This window comes from Rhododendron vialii, chromosome 1a, assembly GCF_030253575.1.
Source record: "Rhododendron vialii isolate Sample 1 chromosome 1a, ASM3025357v1".
In the NCBI taxonomy this organism is placed as follows: Eukaryota; Viridiplantae; Streptophyta; class Magnoliopsida; order Ericales; family Ericaceae; genus Rhododendron; species Rhododendron vialii.
In genome coordinates this window covers 42,494,456-42,514,709 of record NC_080557.1, presented here as the reverse complement: position 1 = coordinate 42,514,709, position 20,254 = coordinate 42,494,456, and the positions used below count along the sequence as shown (strand labels likewise).

Sequence of the window (20,254 nt, the reverse complement as noted above, 5' to 3'; positions counted from 1 at the left end):
CGGCTTCTCGTGCCTCTTGACCGAAACCCTAATTCGTCAACGAAACCCTTGACCTGCAAAACAGACAAGGAGTGAGTGCACCTTTGCCTCTCGTGGCAAAGGCCCTCCGATGCCTTTGTTAGTATTTCGTACTAAAGAAACCCTATTTATCAGTAGGAAAATATCGAATAATGCAATGTATTGCGTACCTTTCACCTCTAGGTTTACTTCATATTTATAGATTTATGGATGCTTGCTGCCCAAGTATCCATATTGCCCTAGGTTTCCTACCTCGTATAGGAAAACTAGGATCTCTTGGATTCTCGTTCCCTTATCAGTTTATTTCCTTAATCCTTGTAGGACTCTTTTCCATAACAAGCCGAACATCCCATTCCCGTTGGGTATCTTTTACAGATCCTACATTCTCGGGATCTTACTCTTTAATGAAAAACCACTGTTTCTGGACTCTTCCACAGTGTTCCCTCTGATAGGACTTCTCTCTTTGTTCGGCCATCTCATGGCCGAACAGACGGCCTGGACCAGTTACAGGCCAGTTACTTCACATGTAACTGGTCCTTTATCAATGATTTGGACCATTTCCTTTCTAAGGAGCTCTCCTCCTATTCAGCTCTCTCTTTGCCGAACAAGTTACCTGAACAGTGGCATCACATGTCACTTTCCTTGTATTTGGTCCAATAACGTCTCGTGTTTTACTGAACCAAGATTCGTACAACCTCTCTGGACCCACGACTTCTCATGTCACTGGTCCATAGCGCGTTGACCTTTTCTTTCACCGTGCTCGGGCTCTTCTTGGGCCTGTTCGGAAATACCTCCCTACAAATGGCAGCCATGGTTGCCGGCCAACTCGACACCACTCCGGCCACTCCCTCTCACCCCTCCACCGTATCTCTTTCTCTTCTTCTGTTCGCCGCACCCTAACCCCTGGAATTTTCACGCAAGCGAGAACTCCTTCTGGCAAAGAGTTCGAATTCGAGACTCACGCAAGCGAGAACTCCTTCTGGCAAAGAGTTCGAATTCGAGACTCGCCGCCGTAATGGAATCAGCCCTAAAAGTAGGATCTTAAAAGCCTAATTTGAAATTTCCGTTTGTTGTTGACTGACTTAGGTTAATTACATACTATTACTTCCATATTAGAACTATAAAAATAGCCCACAATTTATGAGTTTTACTCTAAGTTGAGTTACATGAATTATGTTTCGATCTGAGTACTAATGATGATACTAATCTAACTTTAATTAGATTAAAAATAAGAGTAAATTTGTGAGTAACTGTCCATATTTTTATGTTAGGTGTAAGCTTTCCAGAAAAGTTTAATCTCATGACAAGTTAGCTAGACGCAACATTAAGGTGAGTTGTGCATACCTTAGTTACATGTCTTTTCTAAATTTTTGGAATAAAATGCCATTGCTTGAATATGCAAAAAAAATGTGGGATTTGAGCTTCTTTCTTGGTTTAATTACTGTTGTTAAATAGAAATACTTGCGATGGCTTGTTTATAAATCTTATGTGTTATGGTTAAAGACTAGACCATGGCAATATGTTTTTGGAAACTGGAATTGTTACTAGTACATGCTTGTGATAATATGATTCATTCAAACGGTGTCCCGAGCGCTACGGGATGGGTAAAGATAGTAGTGGCATGAAGTAATAAGGTAGGAGATGCAGCCAGGCATCACCGGGTAATGATATCTTACCAATCTTCAATGGGGTCGCTCCCCAACCGACTGGCAAAAATACCGTTGAATGCTATTATTGCTTAAAAGTGCAAAAGTTGAAAGAGAAATGAAATGAAAAGGGTCCATCTCTTGGACTGAAGAAATGAGCTTACGGACAAAAATGCATGTACTGGATGGTCAATGAAATATTTGAATTGTAGATGAAAACTGTTTTATAATTAATGTGGGGTATTTCTATGGTCAAACTTGTAAATTTGGTATACGTTTCTCACCCGAGCTTCGGCTTATGAAAACCTTTTCCAATTTTTCAGGTTAAGGTAGATAGCAAGTTGTGGGCTGAATGGGGTGCTAGAATAACCGTGGTGAATCATGTGCAGTCTAATGGTTTGTAATTATTATACTTGTACACCTAGAAGCTTTGGGATTATGTTATTTATTCTATGCTTCCGCATACTTGAATTCTATTGTTTAAAATGACACCGATGTTAGAAATCCCTAAACTAGAATATGAGCATGCCTTCGGCGACTTAACACCCGCTTGGCTGGTCACGACTTCCAGGGTCGATTTTGGGTCGTGACAGATCACCTACTTGTATTGAACTCTATAATCCAATTTATAGTCCAATTATAGGATAGGAACGTGATCCTTCAGGATCTTCTAATAGCTAAGGCAATAAATCTAGACTACACTATATGAGCACACTAGAGCAACAAAGTCAAGACATGCACACAGGTATGTCAAAATATGATATAATAGTTAAATAGCTAAAAATCAAAGAAAGCTATTGGAGCTGCAGAATTTGACATTCAATTCATATGCTTCTGTATATACAAATATCAGTAATATTCCACTATCTTCCTAACTGAAATTTGAAGTACTTATGTCTCCTTCACCCAATAGAAGCAATCCTTCTTTTTAGTCTAACTATGAACTTGCGAGCTAGCCCAAGTGGTTGCATGCTTGTTCCAAATTCATCTAGTCTTAGGTTCAACCCTTCTAACTCTCACTAACAAACAAACATTTCTTGCCTTTCCTCCAACAACAACAAAAAACCCATGATCTAGCAACATTCAAGGCACTGGAAATTTTCAAATTTACCGCCTGCTAGTGAGTATAGACTGTGCTAGATATGGAGGGAGCAAAAGACTTTACAATGGATGACGGAAATAACATGACAAATTCAGATGATGCTTCAGTACCAAGACCTGTTGTACCAGTACTTGTGTTGTCACGAATTATCTCCAGCAACCGGACATCTCCATCAAGGTATTGCATGCGAATTATCTCCAGCAACCGGACATCTCCATCAAGGTATTGAATCACTTGCCGCATGCTAGGTCTTGTAGCTGCGTCGGACTTTGAGCAAAGCAGCCCTAGTTTCAAAAATAACTCCATTTCCTCCTCCAAATAATCTCCGACCCGAAAATTACTACACAGCCCTGACCCGGACCCCAACCCGACCCCGACCGGATATTTTTTTGGGTATCCCTATTCCCGCCCCGCCAGGTAAGAAATTAAAAAAATTTGGTAATCAAAAAGCAAAATAAAAGAAAAATTTGGTAATCAGTTTTTAAGAATAATGATAACAATATTAGGGTAAAAATGTTAAATTTTAAGTATAATGATAATTAAATTAAGATAAAAGTATAATTATATATATAAATATATGTCAGGGCGGGTTCAGGGTGGGTATTTCAGGGCAGGATACTTCCACCCCGAACCCTACCTGAACCCGGTCAAGTTTTGGAATTTTAATCCCGACCCCGAGCCTATACCCAAAATGAGTTGGAAAACCCACCCCGTTCGGGGCGGGCATGGGCGGGGGTCCGATTGCCATCCCTAATCCAAACGTGCATTGGACTCCCACTTGCAAGCTGCAAGCTCCGATTTTTTTGTTCCCTATTGGAGTAGTACGTGACGGTAGCAGATACATTTGATACTAAGATGTTAATATCAATTCAAACATGGTTATCATTTGTATCATTGAATTCAGAACTTGTAAGCGTATGGAGCTCAATTGCCAAAAGATGGTTGGAAGGGAGCCCATTGTTAGAAGAATTGAGGAAGTTCATAGATGGTGAGATGGCAAAGGCCATTCCACAAAAACTAAGATTTGTTACGTCTGGAACAATGGCAAACACAAAATGGGTGGAAAATGAAAGAGCTTGCAATAACGTGGACGAAGATGTATCAAATCCTATAGGATGCTGGTAGAAAGCACGACGGATTTGATGCTTTGAAAAATTGGTTACCTGCAAAAGACCATTGGAATGGATTTTTGCAATGTTAAAATTAATGCTTTGCTATTATCTTTTTTTGTAATTGGGTCAAGTGTTATGTTTGTGTTTGGGCCAAATGTTATTTTGTAATGGGCTGCTTTGTTTTCTTTTGTTTAGTGGGCCCAAGTATTTGGGAAGGCCCGTATCCATTTTGTATGTAAGAATCCTAGTAGTATTTAAAGTGAAATGTAAGGAATGTAGGGTAAGAGAGAAAACTGCCCCCATTTCGTGAGATACAGTGCCTTACATCTCTCCTCCCCTGTTCTTCTTTCCTACGGCTGCTGCTACTGTTTTTTCGGCCAGCCAGCCATTATTTGCCCCCATTTTTGCTATTCTCTCCACTAAAATTCAAGGCTAGGCTAGGAAAATGCCAAGCATAGGTTGATCAAATCAACTTGGGAGTGAAGATTTTTGGAAGGGGAAACAAAACCCTTGAAAGTCTACAACAATGGCAAGTTCAAGCAATCAAAACATGGGAGCTCTACCACTTTCTTTTCCACTTCTCAATGGAGAAAACTATGATTTTTGGTATGTGAAGATGAAGACCCAACTCATGTCAAATGATGTTTGGGAATATGTTCAAGATGGGTTTGAAGATTATGAAGGTGTGGAGGTGGCTTTGTCAAATGAGCAAAAGAAACAATTGAATGTGGATAATAGGATGAATGCAAAAGCTCTCTCCATGATTCAACAAGGTATTTCCGACAACCTATTTCCTAGAATCATCAATGAAACCAAAGCCAAGAAAGCATGGGATATTCTTTACAATGAATATAGAGGCAATTTGAAGGTTAAAACCATCAAACTTCAATCTTTGAGAAGAGATTATGAGAATTTGAAAATGAAGGATAGTGAATTGTTGAATGATTATTTTTCTAGACTTATGGATGTTGTGAATCAAATGAAAACATATGGGGAAGATGTTGCTACTCAAAAAATTGTTGAGAAAATCTTGATTAATTTGCCAAAGAAGTATGATTCCATTGTTGCCGTTATTGAAAATACTCAAGATTTAGCCACTTTAAGTGTCGAAGAATTGATGGGTTCCCTTAAGACATTTGAGCAAAGATTGAATAGGCAATCCGAAAAGTCAATTGAGAGTGCCTTTCAATCTAAGTTTAATGTTAGTACCCCAAAGCCCCATAGGAAAGGATCTTCTTCAAGTCATAATCAATCTAGAGGGCAATTTTCAAGTGGTGGAAATTTTGAACGAGGAAGAGGTGGAAATGATAGAGGAAGAGGAAGAGGAATGAACAATTTTCAAAGTGGAAACAATTTTCAAAGGGGAAACAATTTTCAAGCAAGGGGGAGTGACGAGTCCACTCAACCAAGGTGTGGAATTTGAAAAAGGGGTAGTCATGTTGATAAAGATTGTTGGTTTCGAGGGAAGCCACAATATTACAATTGCAACAAATTTGGGTATGTCAAAAAGGATTACCGAGTCACAAACAATCAACAAGCTAATTACTCCGAAGAGCAAGAAGGTGGAGGGTGCATGTTTTATGCTTGTCAAGTGGCTTCCGAGCAAAAGAATGATGTGTGGTTCCTTGATAGTGGTTGTAGTAACCACATGACAGGAGATGAGAGTATCTTTGTGAAGATTGATACTTCCTCCAATTCTCAAGTAAAGATGGGGAATGGTGCTTTAGTCCAAGCAAAGGGAAATGGTACTATTGCCGTGGAGACAAAGAAGGGTACAAGGAATATCTCGGATGTGCTACTTGTTCCGGACTTAGAGCAAAACTTGTTGAGTGTTGGGCAACTTATAGAGCATGGGTACACCGTTCAATTTGAAGGAGACTCTTGCAAGATTTATGACAAAGGGGGGAGAAATCAAATTGTAGCAAAAGTCAAGATGGAGAAAAATAGAAGCTTTCCTCTCACTTTTCGCTACTCCAAAAATGTGGTCTTGAAGGTGGATGTGCTTGATGACTCATGGATTTGGCATAGAAGATTTGGGCACTTGAATTTCCAAAGCTTGAAGAACTTACAACAAAAGAACATGGTGTATGGCTTGCCAACTATTCATGAAGTTAAGCAAGTTTGTGAAGGTTGTGCACTTGGAATGTAGACACTCGTATTTTCGGAAAAATCGTTTAAAGGTTTTATTAATATTAGAATTTTGAATAAATGTGAAATTTGTTGGATTTATTTGATTTGGAGCTTAAGTGATAAGGATTGAAAGTGGAGGGAGTGCAAGTGTGATTAATGTGTGTGTCCTAGTATATATATGTGTGTGTGTGTGGGGGGGGGGGGGGGTGTAGGGGATTAAAATCTCCAACCCACTCTCTCTCTACTCTCCCGATCTCTCTCCCCTCTCTCGGTTCCTCTCCCCCTTTCACTCCTCCACCCAAATTTCACCAAAACAACTTGAAACCCAAGACAACCAACCTCTGATCCATCATCTACGTGCGTATTGGAGCTCATACATCGTCGGCTAGCTCTCGGTGAAGGTGTATTGCTCTCGGTGTTGATTTTGGAAGCTAGGGCTCGATCTCTCGTGGGGTTCGGCTTTGATGCTCAAGGTAGGGATTTCTATCTTTCTCTATATGTTTATGAGTAGATTCAATGTCTAAAACTTGCCTTGGATTGTTATTTGGAGGCCTTGTGTTTGCCCTTGAAAGCTGTCAAAATCGTGCTGAAAAACCCAAGTGCTACATGTACCAGTATTTACCCCGGTACATATAGCAAACCCAGATTTCTTTGATTTTTCGTTCATTAGCTACATGTAGCACCCTTACTCTGCTACATGTACCAAATTCATATTCTATCTTTTGTTCGCTGGCTACATGTAGCACCCTTAACTGCTACGTGTACCAAACTCAAATTATACCTTCTGTTCGCTGGGTACATGTAGCACCCTTAATCCTGCTACATGTACCAAACTGGAAAATTTTGAAAAGTTTCCTCTTCCATGGTTTGGACCTCCGATCACTTTTAATACCTCCTCGACACTTCCAAACCACTTCTTAACACGGTTACTTGTATCTCAATGATTGCTTGAGTTACTCTCGTGTCTTCGGACCCTTGTTCTTGGGAATTCAAAATAGGAGATTAACTTGAAATAGTGTCAAATGGTGTTTATGCATTAGAGTGATTATGGGAGCTTTAAGACATGTTTATATGATGATGCAAGTCTGATGTATATATTTTCTAGTGTGATATTGAGATTTATGAATTGAAGAATATAATGGGATGACGAATTAGACGTTATGGACTTGTTAAACGCCGAGGTTGATTGCTAAATAGAAAGTTGGATAAATCACGAATGAAATATGATTAGTTTACACTTGATGCCATGTAGTGCGAGGGATCAACTTAGATAACGAGTTTTTGAACAATACGGAAGTAGGAGTTAATATGTGAACCATCTGTTTAACATCGATATCTCTTATTTACATACTTCAAGTTAGAGTCTTGGAAATACATAGGATGAAAAGCGATACGAATGATGTGATGTGGATGCATGGGGTCCCGAATGCCCGGACATAAATAAAAGGTTCTTAGTGGATGCACGGGGTCCTGAATGCCCGGACATGAACGAAATGGTTTTGGAGGACGCACGGGGTCCCGAATGCCCGGACAGAAATAAAAGGTTTCCAGTGGACGCCCGGGGTCCCAAATGCCCGGACATAAATGAAAGGTTTCTAGCGGACGCACGGGGTCCTGAATGCTTGGACATAAATGAAAGGTTTCTGGTGGACGCACGGGGTCCCGAATGCCCGGACATAAACGAAAGGTTTCTCGTGGACGCACGGGATCCCAAATGCCCGATATTGTATTGAAAGGGAAAATGGTTAATACTTGAGAAATACAAGACAAATTGATTATGTTCTAAAAGAGAATTCAGTGTTATGTTCGTATTATTCTACAGGGAGATATATTCATTGTCATTAGTTCATTTGTATTCGTTGTACATATTTATTGTTGCTCTTGTATTACGGTTAGTGCATGATCATCATATATACTTATAGATTGAGGCATAATGGGTAACATATGAGAATTTAAATTTGCGTAGTGTTGGACAAGTGATGGTTGAGGACAAGCAGTGGTTTAGTTAGAATGATTTGAGTAGGTTTCTACCATTAGTTGACGTGTGAGTTGTTGAGGATACTCTTATAAGATTTTTTTTTTTTTTTTTTTGTTGTAAAGTGCTCCTTCGTGGTGGAAGACTCATATTACTATTTTTTTTTTTTTTTTGATATTCTGCTGTATTCATTCACCCTTGGTGCATGTTTCTTCGCATTTTCATATAGTTTAAGTATAGAACTCTCTACTGGGCTAGTGTAGCTCAACCTATTATTTTCAGGTACACCACAAGGACACGGTCATGGAGGGAGTGAAGTGCCTGCAGATATCACAGGCTAAAGCTAGTTTATGAAGTGTAGGTGGACAAATTCTAGAAGCACTATAATCAGCACTAGAATGTATCGGCTACTCGTGCCTCTTGACCGTAACCCTAATTTGTAGTCGGAACCTTTGATCTGCAAAACAAACAAGGAGTGAGCGCACCTTTGCCTCTCGTGTCAAAGGCCCTCCGATGCCTTAGTTAGTATCACGTACTGGTAATGAACCCTAAATATCAATAGGAAATCATGTATGAGTGCAATGTATTGCGTACCTTTTACCTCTAAGTTTACCTTATATTTATAAATTCATGGATGCTTGCTGCCCAAGTATCCATATTGCCCTAGGTTTCCTACCTCGTATAGGAAAACCAGGATATCTTGGATTCTCGTTCCCTTATCAGTTCATTACCTTTATCCTTGTAGGACTCTTTTCCATAACAAGCCGAACATCCCATTCCCGTTGGGTATCTTATACAGATCCTATATTCTCGGGATCTCACTCTTTAACGGAATACCACTGTTTCTGGACTTTTCCAGAGTGTTTCCTCTATTTCAACATCTGATAGGACTTCTCTCCTTGTTCGGCCATCCCATGGCCGAACAGACTGTCTATACCAGTCACTTCACATGTAACTGGTCCTTTATCAATTTTTTGGACCATTTCCTTCTTAAGAGCTCTCCTCTTGTTCGGCTTTCTCATTGCCGAACAAGTTATTTGAACAGTGGCTTCACATGTCACTTTCCTTTTATTTGGTCCAATAACTTCTCATGTTTTACTGAACCAAGACTCGTACAGCTTTTCTGGACCAATGACTTCTCATGTCACTGGTCCATAGCGCGATGACTTTCCTTCACAACGTGTTCGGACCCTCTTTGGACCTGTTCAGGATTACCTCCCTACAATTACTCCCCAGCTTTACTCGTTTATGTTTTACTCAGATGATGAGTAAAGCTCTTAATTTACCGAGCAAATTTATTCTGTTCCTGCACCTTATTTCATATATCGGTGCAATTTTCATCATTTAGCCAAGGCAAAAAACATCTCTTCATTTGGCAAGGACAGGCTTTTAGTCCTAAGCTTTACACGTGTCGATCATTGTATTGCTTACATTAAATGAGGACAGACGTATTTTGGGGAACGGAACACTCAAACGGCGTCTGGGATGACGTTTCACATACGCCACCCCACTTTTTGGGGTATTTTTGGGTTTCCGTCCCATTTTCAAAACCCCATTCTCTCTCTTAGACTCCCTCTGCAGAAAGAAAGTTTGAGCTTACCCGCCATTGAAGCTCTATTCACCATCTCGAGGCCTCTTCTTTTAGGGATTCCATCTACCAATTCGTAAGTCACCATTCTTCTCTCTGCTCCATTTTCTCTCGTTTGATTGCTTACAATCGTTTTTAGGGTTTCGTCGTCCCCCTTTCTCTTTATTCAAAGAACCAAAAATTTTCTGGTTATGGAGAGATTTCGGAGGCATTGGAATACTCCTCAGACCATGTCAAGTTTCAGATCTCGTTACGAGATTCCTGATAACGTGGCTACTGTTTTGGCTCCTGAGGATGCCATCCGTGAAAGTTTTGATTTTGACACCCTTCACATTCCTGTAGTAGCCGTCGTTGAGGGCGGAGTTAGGTTTCCCTTAGCTCCCCTACTTCGTCAGGTCCTGGTGTACTATAGGCTTTCCCCAATGTAGGTTTTAGCCAATTTCTTTCGAGTGGTTATGGGTATAAATGCCCTAAATCAAATGTGAGGGACTTCTTTAGGTTTATACGACATCCACCATTTATACAGCATCTCCAGAACCGGGGATGCCCTCACATATTATTTAAAAAGTAGGGATTCTAGAAAGAAACTTGTCCTTGAACTCCCTGATTCTGCTCGAGGGGATGATGATGACTTTCTGATTGTTACGGGCAACTTCGAACCCAGAGATGAGGACGGCCAAGTGATTGGTTTTCATGCTCCTCACATATTCGGGAGCCCACGTTAGTTCTTTCCTCTTAATCCATATGTTCTTCTTTTTTAGAAAAAAGACTTCTCATCCTTCTATTTATTTGTGCATTATGTTATGTTTCAACTCCAAACATCAATCAAGGTCATAACATCATAACCCCACAAGTTCGTGTAGCAGATATCAAACGTGCACTTGCTTTCAATGGTGAAGGCACATACCTTTCAGGCCGGGCAAGAGCAGCTCAAGTTCTGCTTAGTTATAAAGCTTCATATGATGGTTTCATTGATCGGCGTACCCGTGCAACCGACAATCCTGTTTTAGCTGGTCCTTCAAGACCATTCCCCGAGCAAGATGAAAGACGTTCTCGAACACCTCCAATTCCTGACGAGCCAATTCCTCTCGCCGAAGAGGCTTCCAGTTCCACATCCAGCTCTTCATCTAGCGATTACACCCCTTCTCCTCCAGAAATGAACCGACCAATTGACCTAGGGAGCCTTCTTACCATTCCTGGTCGGGGTCGTAACGCTGCTCGGAGCCAAAGTGGTTCTCAAGGTCATGGTCGCCGTGCCCAGATTCAAACTGATGCTCCTCCAGGATTCTCCCTAGAAGAAATTGAAGCCCTCCACCGAGACAAACGTCAGCGAGTGGAGGAATCTCAGGAAAGGCCCCCACAATCCTCTTCATCTCCAGCTCCTACATGGGCTCCTTTTTTTACTCACGAAAATCGGGCTACTACTGCTCGGGATAGTGTTGAGTCTGAAGGTACTGCTCTTGCTCTATCTCAAGCCTTTCTGCTGCCTGGAGATATGCAGAAAGAAGTGGCAAGCTCTCCTGACAACCTTCTGAGCTCGTTCATGTCCCATAATGCCAAGGTAAAATTTCCCGTTGTAAACCATATCCTTTGGTATTTGTGTTTAACTATTTGGATGTTTCAGGTAATGCAAAAGATGGTGGCTATGGCCCAGAAGCTCAGCCAGTCCGAACCCCAACGTGCCAAGCTTGTAAGTGAAAATACCAAACTTCAACGCACTTTTATTAGGCTCGAGAAGGAGAGGAACCAAGCCCTGGGGATAGCTGATGGGCTAAAAGGCAAGCTGAAGGGGGCTGAAGATAGTCTGAACCAATCCTTAAAAGAACTAGAGGCGAGCCAGAACGAAGCCAAAGCTGCATTCGAGTGGGGATACAATGAAGGAATTAAAGTAGCTACGGAAAGCTACAAGAACCAAATGCCTGGGATACAAGATCAGATTTGGGTTGCCTCCTGGACAGCTTGTCTTGCAAAAGCTGGGATACCTGAATCATCTCCCCTCTGGACCAACATTGAACTACCAAGTTCAGCTGCTGGTCCTGAGGAAGACATTACGGAGGAGGGAGATGAAGAGCAAGATGTTCACACGTCCGAACAACCTGCCGCTGATGTTGAACCAGGTGATGACGTGACCAACCCTGGCCAGAAGGAAGTCAGTGGTGGTCATCCTGGAGGAGAGAATGCCACGGAGGATACTACTGCACCAGCGGCTCCTGCAACCGTTCAAGATCTTACTGAAGATGAATGAGTACAATCTCCTTTGTTGACAGACAAATCTTAGCCATCTAAATAGTTTGAATTTTCATGGCACAAGTTCCAAACTTGGTTTATCATAGGTGTTTTGGCCATATGTGGCCTTGTATGGCTTTTGAATACTGTTTGTGTGTTTGATACCCCGTCTTCTTTCCTGGGTGCAAATTTAGCTAAGTATTTCGTACTTTATTTTAAGTTTCTCGTACTTGTTTTAAGTTTCTCGTACTTGTATGTATGCCAAGTATTTCGTACTTGAACTATATTTGCATTCTCTCGTATGCATCCCTTTAAGTTTCTCGTACTTGTATGTATGCCAAGTATTTCGTACTTGAACTATATTTGCATTCTCTCGTATGCATCCCAAGATTTTATTTCGTGCTTGGATATACGCCTACGTGTATTCGTACTTTAAGCTATCCTGCTACATTTCTCGTATGCACTGGTGCTTGGATTTAAGTTTATTCGTACTTTAAGCAATCAAGCTGCATTTCTCGTATGTAAAGAAAGCAAAGAAAACGTAGAAACGTATGGGACCATTCCCTACTCCCCAATATGAAGGATGTTTGAAAAAGAAGTGGCAGACTTCATATTATAGTACCCAGAATAAAAATTTAAAGAAGAACATTCCATTATGCAGAGTTGTTTTTTTTTTTAAAAAATTCAAAACTTAAGGGGGCGTTACTCGTACCCCTTGCAACTAATAAAACACAAGAGAGTTTTGTTTGTAACTCTCACACAATCACGATGTGCATAAAGAAAAAAATATACTCAAACATATTCATATAAAGAACTTTCTCAAATTGTGGACATTCCAAGGCCTTGGCACCGGGTTCCCGTCCAGGTCTGCCAATCGATAAGCCCCAATGCCCACAATCTCAATAACTCGATATGGGCCTTCCCAATTGGCTCCTAACTTTCCCTCATTGGCCACCTTAGTGTTGCCGAGCACCTTCCGAAGCACAAGGTCTCCAACACCGAACTCTCGTGGATGTACATTTTTGTTGTAGCTTTTTATTAGCTGCTCTTGATATGAGGCCAAATACACCAGGGCCCGCTCTCGTCGTTCCTCGGCAAGGTCTAATTCAATTTCTAGGGCTCTGTCATTTCCTCCACTTTCAACCAAAGTGGTCCTGTTGGTCGGCAGACCTATTTCCAATAGAATAATGGCCTCCGTTCCATATGCTAATGAATAGGGGGTCTCTCCCGTAGACCTCCTAGGCGTTGTTCGGTATGCCCATAAAACTAACGGCAATTCGTCAGGCCACTTCCCTTTTGCTTTATCCAACCTTTTCTTGATCCCGTCAAGAATTGTTTTGTTAGAAGCTTCTGCCTATCCGCTACTTTGAGGGTAGGCTGGGGTCGAGTAGTAGTTCCTTATTCCATACTGGGCACAGAGTGCTTTGAACTTTTTCTGAAATTAGGATCCATTATCTGTAATCAATGAATAAGGGACCCCATATCGAGTAATTATGCTTTTCCATACAAACCTCTCTATCATAGGTTCAGTTATTTTAGCCAAAGGTTCCACCTCAATCCACTTGGTGAAATAATCCGTTGCTACCAACAAAAATCTCTTATTTCCTGTTGCTTTGTGGAGTGGACCTATGATATCCATGCCCCATTGGGCAAATGGTCAAGGACTTGTTAGTGGTACCAAATCTTCTGCTGGCATTCGTATCATTGGTGAGAACTTCTAACACTTCTCACAAATTTTTACGTATACCTTTGCATCTTCTTGCATATATGGCCACTAGTATCCTTCGGTGATTGCTCGATGGGCTATGGACCTGCCCCTAGCATGGCTTCCACATGTTCCCTCGTGAATCTCGTGGAGGAACTTTTGCACCATTTCAGGGTGCACACAAAGCAAATAGGGACCTGTAAAAGACTTTTTATACAATTTTCCTTCTGGGGACAACCAAAACCTAGCAGATTTGGTCCTTATCTTGTGAGCCTCCTTTTTGTCTGAAGGGAGTATTTCGTCTCATAAAAACTCCACAATTGGGTCCATCCAACTTGGTCCCTGATTCACGTCCAAGACCATCTCCACGCTTCTCCCAATGCTCGGTTCAGTCAGATACTCTACTTCTACCTTTCTTTTAAACTCAGTTGGTAGAGCTGCAGCTAACCATGCTAACGAATCTGCATGAGCATTCTTCCCAGAACTTATCTGCTCAATATACACCCTTTCGAAGGTATCAAGCAGATCTCTGGTTGCCTGTACATAGGCCGCCATCTTCTCGCTCCGGGTTTCATATTGCCCGGACAGTTGATGGACTAGAAGCTGTGAATCACAATATACCCTAACCCGTTCTGCTTTTAGGGTTTTTGCACTTCTCAAGCTAGCTAAGAGTGCCTCGTACTCTGCCACGTTATTTGATGCATTGAACCCTAGCCGAACAGATAGTTCTAACATTGACCCTTCAGGGGGTAAAAGCACAACCCCGATTCCTGATCCAGTGTTACAAACCGACCCATCAACGAACAGCTTCCATTCCTGGGGATCTTGTTCGGCTGGGGCCTGTTTCTCCTTTAGGGGTAGTTTTGTTTCATGCTCCTTTCTCGTAGGAGGCAAAGGTGTTACTGTGGGTGAGAATTCTGCCACAAAATCAGCAAACACTTGGCCTTTAATTGCTGTGCGCGGCTGATAATCGATGTCATATTGGCTCAACTCAACGGACCAAGTTGTGATCCTTCCCGAGAAGTCTGCTTTTCGTAGCAGTGATTTCAATGGGAACTCAGTATAAACTACAACTTTATGGCTCTAGAAATAATGTGGCAATTTTCTAGTTGTTGTTCTTAATGCCAGGACTAATTTCTCGAGGGGCAAATATCTTATTTCTGCATCTAATAACGTTTTTCTCACATAATAAATAGGGATTTGCTCGGATCCCTTATTCCTTAAGAGGACTGCACTCACAGCTAGGGCTGCAAACGATCCGAGCTGCTCGCGAGCGGCTCGGAGCTCGGCTCGATAACGGCTCGGCTCGGCTCGGTTCAAGACAAAAACGAGCCGAGCTCGAGCTCGAGTCCTGGGCTCGTTTCATAAACGAGCCGAGCTCGAGCTAGTCGAAACTCGGCTCGAATTGGCTCGCGAGCTCGATTATATAATATATTTATATATATATTTATATATATATTTATATATATATTTATATATATATATATATATATTTTTACATATTTATATTTATTTATATATATATTTATATATATTTGTTTCATAAACGAGCCGAACGAGCCGAGCTCGAGCTCCGTAAATACCTATCGAGCCGAGCTCGAGCTCGAGTTCTGCAACTCGTCACGAGCTCGAGCCGAGCTCGAGCCAACTAAATTTTTGCCGAGCCGAGCTCGAACACTCTAAAACTCGGCTCGACTCGGCTCGATTGCAGCCCTACTCACAGCATGCTCAGAAATAGCTAAATACAAAACTAGGAACTCACCTGGTTCTGGAGTCGAAAGAAGTGGTGCAGAGGCCAAATACCCTTTCAAATCCTGGAAGGCTTGTTTGCATTCTGCTCCCCACTTGAATCCTTCCCTTTTCTTTAACAGCTGAAAGAAGGGTCTGCACTTGTCACTTAACCAGCTAATAAATCGATTAAGAGCTGCTGCCATCCCAGTCAACCGTTGGACTTCTTTCGTTGTCCGAGGACTCTGCAGATTTTGTAGGGCCTTTGTCTGGTCGGGGTTCGCCTCAATCCCTCTTATGGTTACAAGGTGGCCCAAAAACTTTCCAGAACCGACTCCAAACGCACATTTTGAGGCGTTGAGTCTCAGTTTGTACTTCCTCAAGATTTCAAAAACCTCTTTCAAATCTGCTATATGGCCTTGCCCAGTTTTACTCTTTACCACCATGTCGTCTATGTAAACCTCCATAGTTTTGCCGAGCAGTTTTTTGAACATGATGGTTGCCAATCTTTGATATGTTGCCCCTGCATTCTTCAATCCAAAAGGCATGACATTGTAACAGTATAGCCCTCGTGGTGTAATAAAAGAGGTCTTCTCTCGATCAGGCCCGAACATGACAATTTAATGATATCCTCGATATGCATCGAGGGAACTCATTCGTTCGTATCCTGCAGTTGCATCAACTAACTGGTCTATCCTTGGAAGAGAGAAACTGTCCTTTGGGCATGACTTGTTTAAATCTATGAAGTCCACACAAACACGCCACTTTCCATTCTTCTTCTTGACAACAATAGTATTGGATAGCCATTCTGGATAGTAAACTTCCCTTATTGCTTTGGCTTCCAACAAACGGTCTACTTCTTCAATTACAGTGTCAATGTGCTGTACGGCTGCCCTTCTTTTCTTTTGAATGACTAGCTTATGCTGTGCATCTACATTCAAATGATGACAGATAACATCTGCATCCACCCCAGGCATTTCCTCTGGTGTCCAGGCAAATACGTCGACGTAAGTCTTTAGGAAACTTATCGATTTGGCCTCTTCCTCTGCTGGCAACGATTTCCCCATTAAAAAATACCTATCAGGATCAGTCTCGTTGATCTGTATTTTCTTCAAACTCTCAACTACCCTCTCGGCTGGGTCCTTTCCAATATCCTCGATGGTTGGCTGATCTGGGATTTCCACTGTATTGACATGGTGGGCATTATGGATTCTTTTTATGATGGATACTAAACATTGTTGAGCTACCTTTTGGTTACCCTTGATCTTTTCAATCCCATTGGATCCTGGGAATTTTACCATCTGATGGAAAGTAGAAGAGACTGCCCTCATCTTGTGTAACCATGTTCTCCCTATAATCACGTTATAGGAGGATGGTACATCCACCACCAGGAAGTCAGTTCGTAGTACCACTGTCCCAGCCCGAACAGGTAAAGTTACTTTTCCTAATGGCCAAACTGCTCCTGTTCCAAATCCAACCAAGGGGGTTACTGATTGTACTAAATCTTCTTGAGTTAGTCCCAACTTCTTGAATGCATCGTAATATAGCACCTCGGTGCAACTCCCTGAGTCCACCAGGATTCTTTCCATATCATATTCCCTAACCCGTAGGGTTATGACTAAAGCATCGTTGTGAGGTACCTGGACTCCTCCCAGATCTTCATCTGTAAACATTATGCCCTCGTTGCATGCTTCTTCGTTACGCCCTCTTTTCTTTCCCAACTGCATCACATGTTGGTCATGTTTGATCTGTTTCTGAAGTAATCTCACCTCATTTCTCGTATAAGGTTCAGCTAATCCATGTATCATATGGATCACTCCCTTTGGATTGTGCTCATAATCCATTTCCATTGCTTTTTCTTTATCCTTGGGATCTTCTTGGATAAATTCTTTGAGATAACCTCGCGAGACCAAATCATCAAGATGCCTTTTAAACATCTCACAATCCTCAGTCATATGGCCCCAATCCTTATGGTAGCTGCAGTGCTGATTCGTAGCACGTTTTGCATCTTTACTCCCACCTAGACTTGGAGGCCATTTGAAATAAGGTTGATTCTTTATTCGATAAAGAATCCTGTGGATGGGTTCTTTCCAGACTGTGTTTATTGAGAAGAATGACTTGGGATCCGGAGCTTGTTTGTCCTTGTACGGCTCTTTCTTTGCCTGCCCATAATCTTTCCTTTTACGATAAGTTTTAGGTTCTGGCTTGTCTACTTTCTTTACAGGCCCCTTTACTTGCTCAGCCGCCACCTTACCATCCTCCCGAAGTATGTCATCCTTGTTCCTGGCGTGCTGCTCAATTTGCTCCATCAACTTGGCTAGTGTCTGCACTGGACTCATGTTTAGGGATTTACGCAGTTCCCCCCGAACAGGTAAACCTGTTTTGAACGTGGCTATCGCATATTCCTCGCTGCAACCTTCAATCTCGTTGAAGGTTTCCCAGTACTTTTTTGCATAGTTCCTGATTGGCTCGTCCTCGCCTTGTTTCATAAAGGAAAGGCTCTCAAAAGTTTTTGGAGCTTTTCTGCTTGTCAAAAACCGTGCAGTGAATTCTTCGGCCAACTGCACCCATGTTCGGATGGAGCGTGAACCCAACCTATGAAACCAAGACAAAGCTACCTTCCCTAAACTTGACGGGAACATCTTGCACATAATTGCATCATCTCCTTCATGCATAAACATTGCCTGCTGGTAATGTTGTATATGTGCCACGGGATTAGCATCTGTCTTGTAGAGGATGAACGTTCCGTGTTTCACTCTGGTTGGCAACTTAGCCTCCTGTAACTTTCTTGCAAAAGGGGAGGATGCTATATTCTTAAGTGCTTTCCGTGCTGCCTCTCGTGCAGTCATGGTTTTATCCTCTGGTCCTTTAGTTTTGTTGGGTCTAGTTCTTTCCCAATCGGAATCAGGTCTTTCGTACCTGTCCCTATGATGTTTCCTATTCCCTTTCTCCTCAGGGGTAGAACTTTGACCTCTGCTTCTCCTCCTTCTTGGAGAAACCCTCCTTCGTTCCAGTGTTCGACTTTTGCTCTTCTCTTTTCGTGGAGAAGCTTTGTGTCGCCTTGCGGTTGGACTTCTGCTTCTTCTCCTTCTTCCTCGTGAAGGAGCTTTTCTGTATTTTATCATAGCATACTCATTGTCTCTAGAATTTCTTCGAGACAGTCCGGAATCCTCCGGATGTTCCCTGATTCCCTCTAGTTCTCCGATCTCATGCTCTCATTTTTTAATCAGACGAGCATACTCCTCGATTTCTTGCCTCTTTTTATCAAGAACGTCTTCGCTTCGGTGCACACTCTTAGAATGTGCGATCGATTCATCCCTTCGACGGGATTTACTCCTTCTCATGGATCTCGAAGCCGTTTCTCCTTCTCTATTTTTGGAGTCATCGTGAATAGTAAGGGGTGGTCTTTACTCGTGGTCCTCCTATGTCCGCCTTCAGGCTTTTTCGGGCTTTTTTGGGTCGTGTGGTGTTGCCGGATCTACTTCCACCATGGTCATATTTCAAAGGGAACTCTTTCGTTTCCCACAGACGGTGCCAATTGTAGGTGGACAAATTCTAGAAGCGCTATAATCAGCACTAGAATGTATCGGCTACTCGTGCCTCTTGACCGTAACCCTAATTTGTAGTCGGAACCCTTGATCTGCAAAACAAACAAGGAGTGAGCGCACCTTTGCCTCTCGTGGCAAAGGCCCTCCGATGCCTTAGTTAGTATCACGTACTCGTAATGAACCCTAAATATCAATAGGAAATCATGTATGAGTGCAATGTATTGCGTACCTTTTACCTCAAAGTTTACCTTATATTTATAAATTCATGGATGCTTGCTGCCCAAGTATCCATATTGCCCTAGGTTTCCTACCTCGTATAGGAAAACCAGGATATCTTGGATTCTCGTTCCCTTATCAGTTCATTACCTTTATCCTTGTAGGACTCTTTTCCATAACAAGCCGAACATCCCATTCCCGTTGGGTATCTTATACAGATCCTATATTCTCGGGATATCACTCTTTAACGGAATACCACTGTTTTTGGACTTTTCCATAGTGTTTCCTCTATTTCAACATCTGATAGGACTTCTCTCCTTGTTCGGCCATCCCATGGCCGAACAGACGATCTATACCAGTCACTTCACATGTAACTGGTCCTTTATCAATTATTTGGACCATTTCCTTCTTAAGAGCTCTCCTCTTGTTCGGCTTTCTCATTGCCGAACAAGTTATTTGAACAGTGGCTTCACATGTCAATTTCCTTTTATTTGGTCTAATAACTTCTCATGTTTTACTGAACCAAGTCTCGTACAACTTTTCTGGACCAATGACTTCTCATGTCACTGGTCCATAGCGTGATGACTTTCCTTCACAACGTGTTCGGACCCTCTTTGGACCTGTTCAGGATTACCTCCCTACATGAAGTACTCGTCTTTCATCGTAAAATCAAACTACATTGTACTATTTCCTCTATTTTTGGAACACTGTATCAATTTGGCAGATTTGTGAGATTCGGGAACTGTATTGTAATTTGGGGTATATTGTGAGGATTTGTATTTAAAATGGTATTGTTATTTATGTTGAAAATTGAGGGCGTGACATGGAAAGCATCACCGGGAATCATTTCCAAAAGACAAGGCATGGAGGGCTAGAGCACCATTGGAACTTGTTCATACCGAAGTGTGCGGGCCTATGGATACGCCATCTCATGGAGGTAACAAGTACTTTATCATTTTTATTGATGATTTTTCTAGAATGACATGGGTATATTTCATGAGACAAAAATCCGATGTTTTCTCAATCTTTAAAAAGTTTCAAAGTCTTGTAGAGAGGCAAAGTGGACATCAAATGAAAGTGTTGAGAAGTGATAGGGGTGGTGAGTACACTTCAAATGAATTCCATAAATTTTGTGAAGACATTGGCATGGAAAGGCAACTAACGATTGGGTACACTCCACAACAAAATGGAGTGGCGGAGAGGAAGAATAGAACCATAGAAGAGATGTCAAAATCAATGCTACATGAGAAGGGATTGCCC

General features: G+C 41.9%; 4 protein-coding genes across 6 annotated transcripts in view; 1 reads left to right on the top strand and 3 right to left on the bottom strand.

Annotated features, from left to right (window-relative positions):
- The window catches only part of LOC131316627 (transcription factor PCL1-like), a 96,202-nt gene that overhangs the window by 10,942 nt on the left and 65,006 nt on the right, over positions 1 to 20,254 (bottom strand). The window lies entirely within an intron of this gene.
- LOC131316566 (L-type lectin-domain containing receptor kinase SIT2-like) overlaps positions 1 to 20,254 on the bottom strand; it is a 49,776-nt gene that overhangs the window by 8,932 nt on the left and 20,590 nt on the right. The gene's annotated exons all lie outside the window — the stretch shown is intronic.
- Positions 2,311 to 20,254, bottom strand: part of LOC131316610 (L-type lectin-domain containing receptor kinase SIT2-like) — a 69,018-nt gene continuing 51,074 nt past the window's right edge. For all 3 annotated transcript variants that reach the window (XR_009197201.1, XR_009197199.1, XR_009197198.1), the window contains exon 3: positions 2,311 to 2,360. The gene's annotated coding sequence lies outside the window, so the exon portion shown is untranslated. The remainder of the gene's footprint in view (positions 2,361 to 20,254) is intronic.
- On the top strand, positions 4,405 to 5,530 carry LOC131331807 (uncharacterized). Its single transcript, XM_058365745.1, has 2 exons — positions 4,405 to 5,288; positions 5,389 to 5,530. The coding sequence occupies exons 1-2, from the start codon at positions 4,405 to 4,407 to the stop codon at positions 5,528 to 5,530; spliced, it is 1,026 nt and encodes a 341-aa protein (XP_058221728.1).